At 35.6% G+C, this 11,579-nt stretch overlaps 1 protein-coding gene across 1 annotated transcript in view; it reads right to left on the bottom strand.

Moving 5' to 3' along the window:
* Positions 1–8,002, bottom strand: part of SFC (ARF GTPase-activating protein) — a 10,895-nt gene extending 2,893 nt beyond the window's left edge. Inside the window, exons 1-18 of the mRNA XM_021435776.2 lie at positions 7,323–8,002; positions 6,137–6,213; positions 5,570–5,670; positions 5,207–5,277; positions 4,757–4,819; positions 4,467–4,511; positions 4,259–4,324; positions 4,093–4,140; positions 3,910–4,005; positions 3,778–3,819; positions 3,246–3,461; positions 2,998–3,129; positions 2,659–2,883; positions 2,395–2,481; positions 1,975–2,313; positions 1,449–1,594; positions 1,240–1,333; positions 6–650 (exon numbers count right to left, since the gene is read on the bottom strand). Coding sequence (XP_021291451.1) covers positions 6–650; positions 1,240–1,333; positions 1,449–1,594; positions 1,975–2,313; positions 2,395–2,481; positions 2,659–2,883; positions 2,998–3,129; positions 3,246–3,461; positions 3,778–3,819; positions 3,910–4,005; positions 4,093–4,140; positions 4,259–4,324; positions 4,467–4,511; positions 4,757–4,819; positions 5,207–5,277; positions 5,570–5,670; positions 6,137–6,213; positions 7,323–7,367 — 2,538 coding nt within the window. The 5' untranslated portion in view covers positions 7,368–8,002. The remainder of the gene's footprint in view (positions 1–5; positions 651–1,239; positions 1,334–1,448; positions 1,595–1,974; positions 2,314–2,394; positions 2,482–2,658; positions 2,884–2,997; positions 3,130–3,245; positions 3,462–3,777; positions 3,820–3,909; positions 4,006–4,092; positions 4,141–4,258; positions 4,325–4,466; positions 4,512–4,756; positions 4,820–5,206; positions 5,278–5,569; positions 5,671–6,136; positions 6,214–7,322) is intronic.
* Between the last annotated feature and the right edge of the window lie 3,577 nt (positions 8,003–11,579).

Raw genomic sequence — 11,579 nt, 5'->3', positions numbered from 1 at the left:
GAGACAGAGAGAACAGTTATGTTAATCTGGTGATCTATATCAAAGGAATTTAAAATACACAGTACGCACAAAAGAACCATATTAAAACAACATCTCTTATGCATGTAAACTGCTATTAAGAAATATGCAAAAGCAACCATTAAGAAGTGAGGATCCCAAAATGACCTGGTAATGAGTAATTTAGCAAGTGAAGCTTTGCCTTTGAGAATACATCGATGGAGTGGCATTTGACCTCTTAAATCCATTGCATTTATATTTGCTCCATATTGTAATAGAAGTTCAAGCATCCCAATGTCTGCAGTTTCACATGCAAGGTGAAGGAGCGTGCAACCATCTAAGTCATCCATGGACTGACCCTCACTGGTACCCACGAAGTTGAAAGAGCTAGAAGAGGATCTGTCCAAAGAATCCCCTGCTACATAACCGGAGTTGCTGACATTTGCATGCTCTTGCAGTAGCATCACTTTCGCAAGGGTTAATGAAGACCCAGGAGATTGTTCATACACAGCATTCACATCTGCTTCACAATTAACGATGTAACGGTATACAGCCTTCTTGTCATTTGCACGAACACCCTCCCAAATCTGTTGTGCCACTGTATGAGGATGCTGCTTGTCTTTTGACTTGCGAACAAAAAGCTTTTCTGCATACTGATATCAATAGAGAACAGATCATTCCTTCAACATTTTATACACAGGACAAATAATTATAAATTGTTGAAAAATATATTATAATTTTAAGCCTCAGAGCATTTCAGGTTTTCCTAAATCATCACATTAACAGCACTGCACCGATGACATATTTGGTTGGAGTTGATGCACAGAAGATGATTTACAATTACACTCTATCCAGAATATCACCTTATGCCCATCTTTAAGACAAAAGAAATAAGCAAACAAGAAGATGGTACAAGTGGCGATCCCAGGAGAGAGCAAATCTTTAAGTTGTTGACAGCTAAACCAAACACAATCTACCAGAACAGCACACTCGTGAAATTTAAGTTGAAGCAGTCACAAATAATTACTGTTTGCTTTGCTTAAGTTCTAGAACTAATCTCTGTCCTACAAACCCGAAAATCTAATATATATCTGATATAATGCATATGTTCAACTCATCAGTTATAATTAAAGATATTTCAATGCAAAGGTAATAGACAAAATCATCTTCTATATTAACCCATATACAACTATCTCAAATACTAAAAATATAGACACTAGAGTACAAGGCAAGATGTTAAACCTTTGCATGAATGAACTTCTCCTTTACAGATATAGAATCAGAATGACAAGGTTTGCCCGTAAGAAGCAGCTGCGGTTTATCAGACTTGTAAAAGCTTCATCAGCAGAATAATAAGCATTAGTTCAACACGCAAGAGAATCAAGTTTGGTTTTATATTGCTACACATGTATTTTACTTTAATCATAAAAAAAAAAGGGGGCATTCTTTACCCTGTGAGGGTAAGGTCAACATGGAAGGCACTTCTTGAATGCAATAGTTCCTCCCAAACTGAGTTAGCAAAGGTATTGCCCAAAGACTGAAACAAACTTATAACAGAAGGCTCCCATACTTTAACATCAAGAGTAAGCGACCTAACCTGAAATAAGAAACCAACAAATTTCAAGAGCCAAGATAAATAAGGAAGCAACATTACAATCATCACCAAGTGAAAGTTTTACCCAGCTAAAAGGATTCATTTCAGAAAAAAAAAAAAAAAACACCAATATAGTCCACAGAAACAACTAACACAAACGCCAACAAGCAAAAGATTAACAATTCCCTTTATTCTCAATTCCTATAATCCAATCAATAGTTGATAAAACCTTTCATCCTATTTGATTCTATGTTCATCACTAATTACCATTTAACTTTTAAAAATAAGAAAATTCATGACGATCTATGAGATATTTTATTTTGAAAGATGCAAGGTTCTCACAAGGTGATGCATAAAAAGGCCATATAACTCATTCAATTTACCTTTGATATGTGAACACCAAGATTACGGTGAACACCAGAACATTCAATACAAACAAGAACACCAAGATTCAAAGATGCCCAATCTGGTTCAGGGGCACCACAATCTGCACACTTATCATTCCCACATACTCTTCGCAATACATCAATTGGCTTTTCATTTTTCAGGCAGGACCTTTGATGTTGGGAACCTCTTGACTGGCGTTCATTATGTGCACTAGCAAGGTTTCTCTCAGAGGTATACTCTTCAACAGCAGTATGATCAAAATCAGAACTTTCAAATGAACTACTCTCACTGGCGGATCGATGATGACCACTTCCCATGGGACTAGCAGGAAGACACTGCAACATAATAGGAGAATAACTGTCAATATATCAATAAGGATATGAACAAGCAAAACTTGTGCTTCATCTTTTAATTACCCTCTCAGGAGCCTGAGAACTAAGTAATGAAGCAATAACCCCAGTTATCTTTTCAATCCAATCCATTTGATCTAGTGCACTCTCTGCCTGCACTGACAAGCACAAACAAACATTATTGAGGATCAATTGCCAAATAACAACCTTCAGTCCTACAAAAGATCAACATTTTTGCACAATTATCCATCAATAGGTTGATCCCAGATATAACATAAACAGATATAACTTAACCCCTAATCAGAAACACAGCCTACACCTAAGTCATACCTGCAAAGTGTAATTCTTTGTTGGAGAAATTATCCTGAAGCAAAACCTCAAATCTGACTGGTCAGCATCAACCTTAATGGTTGATGTAAGCAGGTTCACCGTGTGATGGGCAACAGATTTTTCATCATGTACACCACCATGATGATGAGAAGAAAGCCACCGACCCAGTAATCCAGATCCAAGTTCAGAGCTATTTCTCTGACCAGAAAGCTGACTGCCAGACCCCTATTAATACACCAAGAAAAATGATAAAGGTAGAATAGATCATTGATCACAAAATGAGCTTCAAGCACCCTGCTTCTCTAGGTGTTTCCAAAAGGGGAGAATGAAGAATCTTACAGATGATTTGCTACACTGCTTGCGGTAGTAATACAGCATCCCTCGGCTATCAAGGACAAAAAATCTTCTTTTCCAATCTCCTCTCAAGTTTGATGAACGTTTTGAGAGATAGCCTTGTCGAATGGTTTGAACCTGGAAGAATTTTTTTTTTGGTTTTAGATGCAGAGGTTACAAAGATGCAAAAGCATCATGAGGTCAAAAAATTCTCAAAAACAGAGCTCAGGGATAACTTAAAATCTTCTTTAAACCTTTCCCTTTGCAGCAGATTGCATAACTGCCTCTATCATTTTATGTGAACTTCTACCGATTGCTTGTATACCATCTCCATTAGGAGATCCATTAGAACCATTAGAAGACCATCTACTCTCTCTGTCAACCTGCCTTTTATACTCCTGCATTCTTTCATTTAAAGCGGCCTGCTCATAGTTGGACCTTTCCCTTGATTGTCGTGCATAGGTCAAAACCTACAGGACTTGCATTTCAACAGTTTGCGCACAATATACGGCATAATGAAATTAGAAATGCAAGGAATCATCAATAATGACAAGATACAACTTTTCTTTTTTGCTTTTGCCTGCTTTCAGAAGCCAAACCAAATATAACCCAGGCAACTTATGGCGTGCTATGACTAGTCTCTCAAATAACTGATACCGTGGCCAGTATAGAGATATTATTTTTCCTTTTCTTCTGATGAAAACAGTCAGATGAAGAAAAGACAGTTAAGCAAGAAATAATGTAAAGATGTTTGTCTCAGTCTAGATGAAACTTATAATAACAAACCTGATTAATATATGGCTCCATTTGATGCAATAATTCATAACCCTACAAGTGACCAAAAATTGCAATAAGCGATGCATTATGCATGTAAAAAAAACATAAGAAAGAAATCGAGAAGTTCTGCCATGTGATCACCTGTTTGAAGTAACGAAGATGTGCATCCATAGTCCCGCTGACTGCTTCCAGAAACTCAAACCTCTTTTTTGCTTCAACAGTTGAAAGAGCAGTTACCTATACATTATAAACCACAGGTACTATAATTACATATCTGGAACCAAATCTGAAATTATCACAAAATTATGCGAGCAATTAACTCACTAGATTAAAACGAGCTTGCTCAAATGTTGACCTCGCATTATGAAGTTCCTAGAATAACTCCAACCATGTCAGAATATGTGGGGAATTTTCATCAATACGACAGCTACATAGGTAAGAAAGTCAGATACATGAAACTAGAAATACATCAAGCCATTTCGCAAGATACCTCTTCCAAAACATTGGCTATATCACTCTTCGTACTTTTCCTCAGTGAAAGAAACTTCTCACGGGCCTGCAAGTTATTCAGACTGAGGAAATATAACTCTGAATTCAATTTTAGATCCACTCAACACATATAACATCACATTCAAGCAACATTAATTAGATCAACCCAACAAACTGCAATAAGAAAGTAAATTTAGCTTCTAAAGCACCTGGTCATAAATGAGACTAGCCTTGTCAAAGCGCTTCCGTGCTTCCTGCACTAAGATAAGATCTTTTAGAACCAGACAATTAAACAAATAGATGATCTAGAATAATGCACAGATTTTCAAACCTTGGATGACCTAAATCAGGCAAAAAATTAAACAACCTATATTTCTCTTAATAAGACCGCTTACATAGCAAGAGTTCATAGACTGCTTAAATGATAATGCCAGCCTCCTAATCCTCCCAAATTTATGGGGCTGCTAAAATCTCATATGCAAGAAGAAATGGTGGTTACCTTGACCTCAAGTAAATCACTATTGACAAACTGCAGTAATCTGTCATTTAGCTCAGTTTCAACCTGGAAAAAAAAAACAGTCGAAAAATTTTAATATTATTGTAAGTCAATATGATTGGAGAATAAACCATACACACTGTTGAAGTTCAATATAGTTGTAACAATTGCATTCTCATGATGTTCAAAAACAAAAGGTTTAAAATTCATATGAGGTAACAGTTTTCAAAAATTTTCCAGATTGCAACAGCAAACAGCCATCAAGAAAAATAACCAACAAAAAAATAATTAGTGCTGAAATTTCTATAAGATTATCAGTCTTTGAGTAAGTATTCTTGCAGCACGAGTCGAAGAGTGCCAAAGAATTGAATTTATCAAAAAATCAGTTATCTCAGGACCTCACACCTCAGAAATAAATTTAATATCATGCTCAGAAGATACTCAAAAGTTTACCTGGGATCGAAGAACTTCCTTGTATGTGCCAATTTCTCTCAATGCTATGGTAAACTTGGTCATAACAGGCCCTAAAGAACGACAAAAAAAAGGTTCAATTACTGTTATGGTGCTGTAAAAATCCAGATCAGGCTGGAATCTAATCTCCATGTGATGTCAGAACTGAAGAACAAAATAAGAAATGAGAAGGCTTTTAGACATCCTAGGGAAATAATCCATCATCTATTGCAATAGCTACATCAAAGCACCAAAAAAGAAGCTACTACCACTTAAAGACTGCCCAATCACTTCAAGGTGCATATCCATCAACCAACATTCCAGCAATTATAATAAAGAACTTTGGCTAAAATATTGAATACATACCACCAAAAGCCACACTAATAGGGTCATTATGCCCTCCACCAAACATTTCAAGGGCACTTGCAAATGCGATGTCCCCATCATATCCCTCCCCAAGTCCTTCACTGCAAGCAGAAAAAAAAATATGCAAATGAAATATGTCAAACTCAGAGCTCAAGAAACAGCAAAGATTGATTAGGTCACCAATAGTGTGGAGTAGCACCACCCACCCAAGATGAAGAAACCAAAGAAAAATAAAATAATTCATACACGGACATCAAAGTTTTTTGGTTATAATGCAAGGTTACATTCAAGTTTGCAGTCCACATGCTTGCCACACATGTAAGGAAGAATGATGAAAAAGATACAAGACTTCCACAAGCTCACACCATTTTTGTTCAAAAGGCATAAATAAACAAACAGAAAGGAACCGGTACTTTGCCCTTGAAATGAAAGACATATGGGACTATGTCTTTATTTAATTTAGAAATTCAAGCTTGGCCATGTCGCATTCTCATTGATATCTTCATAAAGCAAAGGGAGATAGTGATTAATAAAAACAATTAGATTCATCTGACCATCTAGACATACGTGTATTTTCGACATCCTTTGTAAAACTTTAAGCTTCTCTCGCGTAATAACTCTGCACTTTCCTCAATGCACTGTATCTGTCTCACCAAATAAAACAAATTAATTATCAATCCAAGTTCCATAAGTAACAAAGGTGATATATTGGCTTGTAAAGCATTTACTTTAGTGTCCATCAGACCATAAGTAGGTATCTAAGTGTAGAACATAAAATTAACTTGACAAGATAAGGTATACTTCACTTTGAAACTTAAAAATTACAAAAGGGGAAAACCACAACCATTAGTCAATTGGCAGCAATGAAACAACATGCATGTCTTAAAATTTGAGAAGCGAGCCAAACTATGAGCTTCAAATAGGCATAAGAATAATTTAAAAGCCATGAGGAAGCTCTAGTTACAATATATCTTCAATTTCACCATGCATAATCGTAAGGGTAGCAAAATTAGGCTCCATCCTACTACAATCAGCATTTACTAAGTTAAATGTGGATGTAAGATTGGCACTTGACAAAGATATTCATGGGATGAAAAGTTGACGAGAAACGACAAGATTCTTTAGTAATTTTTCCATTCTTCAGATCTAATTTCATTCTTATTTCTTCCTATTTATAAATAGAACTTAATTAACTCAAAACCAAAATCACAACAGGTCATCTGAGAACCAAAGCCCTAAGGTCTCAAGTAATATAACTCATAGCAAACCATGGAGAAATCAAGGATCAGCCTATATCTTATAATCAGTCCATTAAAACCTCATCAATTATCCATACTGATCATGAAATAAACTAGTAAACCTGACATATACTCAAAACTCTATTCAGATAAACCTTCCTAAATCTATAAACTTTAAGTAGACAAAAATTGCAGCCGGTGTAGCTAAATTTTCTAAAGCAGCCAACTGCTGCTGTTTATGCTCCTTTACTTGGCTGAGAATTCGGAAGAACAAAAATTAAGGGTACAGAAAAAGTTCCGGATTCGCTTTTTCTTTTCTTTACTTATCTCCAACAACCAAACACAAACAGAGCACTGAAGTTACTAAAACGGCAATCAAAATATATAACCTGAGATGATTCAGCTAAATATGTACAGAATTTTGAGAAACAAACAAGTAGTATAAATCTACAATGCCTCCATCTTCCTTCCAGCTCGAACACAAGCAACGAAGTACAGGGAGGCGAGAGAGTCACCTGCTTGCGAAACATGGGCGAGTCATCAAGCTTAGCGAAATGCATTGTGGAGGCCACGATTCTTTCTTCTCTTTATGATAAATCTTAATTACCATTACACCAATGCTTGATCCTAGAATATAATTAACCTACTCTCAAACTAACCCCGAGATCTCCCATTTCACCACGATTTAACCCCAAAACCAAAAAAAGAAAAAAAAAACACAATCACTTAAAAACTTAATTAACAAAAATATTCGGCTTTCAAAGTAAGAAATTCAACTCTTTAAACTCGATTTGTGTGAATTTCACGGCATTGAAGATAACAGAAAGCTTGTTTAGAGTTTTTTTTTTTCACTTTCCTTTTACTATTTGCTTTATAGTTTCAAAACAGGAGGAAGAAATGACCGAAAGAAGAAAAAACCCTAAAAAGAGAAGCAGAAAAAGTGAAGGAAGGGAGAGGGAGGGGGCAAGAAAACATGAGATTTTGATTAGAGGAAGGGTGGTTGTTTTTAAGCGAAGCCTTGGGAATTGAGTGAGAAGAAAAAGAAATATAAATTCCGTTAAACCATTTCATTAACCCTGAAAAAATGTTCAAACCATGAGTGAGGAGTGACACAGACAACAGTCCTGGATAAAAGCGAAAACACAGAGGCATTAGCCTCCCTTTCCGTTTCCCTTTTCGGTTTCGCTTCGTGAAGCCAGATTTTAACAGTGTCGATACAACCTACGTCGTTTTAGTAGCTTCGGGCCTTTCACAACGGTGCCGTTTGGGTTCCTCCTGAAAACGGCGTTAGGACGGTGTCTCTCTGACAGGAGTTAAAAATAAAAGAAAAAAGAAGGTGAGTGCACCTTAAAGGAGCGTGCAATGAAATTCTACTTTTAATGAGAGACGATTGGTAACTCACGCGCCATGAGCGAGTGGTTGTTGAGCATAGAAACTGAGAGATGCTTCTGTCACTCAAACTCAGCACTTGAGGTAGCGGGACCCAACCTAAAACTTCCCTCCATTTTCCTTCGCCAGTCTCGTACCAAAATGATTAATCAAAATAAAATTTTAGCGCACATACCTACCTTCATTTAGAAAAAAAAAAAAAAAGGAAAAAAGAAAAAACCTATATGTAAATTCCACAGGAAACTTGCTCTCAAATAAAACAAACTCTATACAATATGAAATAAACGTAAAAAAAAAATAAAAAAACAAAACAGAAGGATGGATGGTAGGGGAAAAAATCCTTTGTGAGTGGGGCCTGAAAAATTAATTTGTAATGGACGGGCGAGGCAGAGTCAGGTAGTCAACAGCGCCCCATAAACAAAGTGGCCCAGCAAGCATGATATTTGTTGAGGGGATTCCCAGCGATGGATCGATCCCTCTGCTCTTTCTGAGAAGAAAATAGGAAAACCACGTCTGTACTTGTTAATTTATTCTGGATTAACCATTTTGTTAATTTTATGATTTCCTAAGTTTCCATTTATTCTCCTTTTCCGTTAGATCAATTTCAGTACTTGGATGGCTATACTTATTATGACCCCATTAGCAAGCCAGCGATGATACTGGTAGGCTAGCTTAGACTTCCTAAGACCATCCCATCCTTTGACATTTATTTAAATTTAATCAATACGTCCAACATCTTTCTAAGACTTCTTATCGACAAATTGTGTCAACTCAGGCGAACCCTAGAAGCAACATCTTCAAAATCAATGATTTTATAAACTTAACTTAAGAATCCTACATAAATTTTGTTTACAAGTATTTTAATTCTTCACTTTCGATACTCAAACATTTTGTGTCAAAGATTGACACTTGAATTGAAATAATATACTCTTTTTCCCTGTTGAACCATTTTGGTACACATGATCTACAATAAGACCAATTTATCATGTTTGAGAACCTTGGTCTGTTAATCTTCATTATCACACCTTTTTAGGGATAATTTTCATTTATAGGTATAGGTGTTGCTCATCCACAATTTTCTTGACTTTTTTGGCACCTATTCCTACTTTATCTTCATGAAATTATTTGCCACTCAAGGCTCGAATGAAAAAGGTGTAGTAGGTTTTGAATAACGATTTTAGGTTCAAATTGTTACACTCTCTTTTTTACCAAGTAACCATAAAATCCTATGTAATTTTGCAATCTTTATTTAATTTTTTTTATCATTTTTTAGATTGTTTTTGACTTGAATCCAGTCCTCTTCTAAGTTTTACCTTTTTTATTTTACTTTTAACTCATTCATTGGAAGGAGGGAAAATAAAAAAAATAATTATATTTTTAATATTTACATTATAATTAAATTCTCGATTCGATACTTGAAATTTAAAAATTTATAAATAAATACTTGAATTTTGTTTTTATCCATAACTTGTGCACAAAATTTATATGTTAATCAAACGAGTAATGTGCATGAAACATTCAATAAAATTGCAATACGAATATACTAAAATAAAATTGAAATGCTTAATTGTGACTTTGAAGCGATTGGTATCAAAATTAGAGTTTAGATACCAAGTGTGAAAATAAACAAAAAGGAAAAAAAACTATGGGCGCTTGGTACAGACAGCAAATCAATGCTTTTTACGATGGCTGGCAAGTTTCTTCGAGAAAAGAGGAAAGGACGGTAAAGGATATGCATTACCATACGATCAAATATGGGGAGAGAGGGCTTTTGTAGAATAGATGAAAAAGTGAAAACCCAAAAAGAAATATATAGTATAAGAGGATGAAGATGAAAGGAGAAACTTTATGATGACAAACCATTGCCTCTGTGATTCACTTTTTGACCACTTGCAGGTCTCTCTTCTCTCACGTTCTTTCAATTAAACAAGTTGGCGTAGAAAATATAGTTTGGTTGAAATTCGAGTAGCCTTGCCTAATGTGTACTATTACCCTACCTCCATTTTTTGAACGAAGCCTGAAAGATTGGTCCTGATTTTACGAAATAAGCAGCGAAACTCCAATTTTCCAGATTCTTTGTTTTTGTTTTACATCTACACTACTTTTACCCAAGGAATTGGGGGAAAGACATGATTATGGATGGATGAATGTCCATGCACGCGCCATCGGTGTCAAAAAAATTTACTGTCGTTACAGGATTTTTACTTTTTCACAGGATCACGAGGCACTTGTGATGCTTGTAAGTATTATCCCATACACGTGCACTGGTGTCAACCACTGCCCTGCACCGCAGATAGGAGTCTCCAAAAAGGGCAAAGACAATACAGCAGGAACAAAAAAAAAATAAAGGAAGGAGGAAAGAATACTGTTTTGGTTTTTAATTAAATAATTATCAAAAGAAAGAAGAGAGGACCGACAGACAGACAGAGACATCTCATATGGAAGAAGGAAGTAAAGTAAGGTATTGTCTTACTTTTTTCACCTGTAATCAAGAACTTGGCTTTAAACTAATGTGGACACTCCCGCTTAATCAGGGAAAACTGACTGGGACGGCCTTTTTTGGCAGCCAGGAGGAAGATCCATCAACCCAATGCCCTCTTCTCTTCCTTCCAAGCTCCAAATTTTGTTTTGAATTAGGTTACTCATAGCAAATTCATATAACACGGGGCAAAATTTCAAGCTGTGTTACGAGTTGCAAAGTAGATCATTGCTTTGGAATGAAGGATTCTCAATCATTTATTATTATTTTTTTCTGATTAATGGTTTTTGATATGTCTAATTTATTCAAAGACAGAATCATTGACTAAGATCCAACAGGTGCTGATATGTCTTTATTCTTTATACACCAAGTAGGAGAATGGAGCCAATGCCCAATGGGCTTTTAATTCCACAAATGGACCTTGCAGCTGGCCTTCAGGTCTCGTGCAAGCAGCCGGATTAATCTAAATCCAATTGAATTTCAATGAGTTTCAACTCATCTCATCCATGAGCTTCAGGTTCCTGTCCTTGTGTCTGTAGTACATAAATTTGTAGTAAAGAACAAAAAACCAAAAGGAAAAAAATCGAAAATCATGAGTGAAAGAGATTTTTCTAGTATAAGGTGGTAATTTAAGCAGCCCTTAGTCTCATAGGAACATGGTTTATCTTCGTTATATGATTGTTGTTTTACTGCGTTTTAGTGTGCAAGGTCTTTTCAAGTCAAAGTTTCCAAGACATTCTTTAATTAACAATTGTCAAGCCATTTGGATATTTTGTTTAGTCGGGTTGTAGAAGAAAAAAAATTATCAGCCAATTACGTGCTGTCATGTGAATTTAATAATATTTTAACTATATAATTAATTATAAAATAATTAATTTATTAGTTAGATTATTTTAAAGACATA

The sequence above is a fragment of the Theobroma umbraticum genome, unplaced genomic scaffold, assembly GCF_002168275.2.
Source record: "Theobroma umbraticum cultivar Fairchild unplaced genomic scaffold, ASM216827v3 scaffold_30.0, whole genome shotgun sequence".
Classification (NCBI taxonomy): domain Eukaryota; kingdom Viridiplantae; phylum Streptophyta; class Magnoliopsida; order Malvales; family Malvaceae; genus Theobroma; species Theobroma umbraticum.
This window is presented reverse-complemented; position numbering and strand designations above follow the sequence as displayed.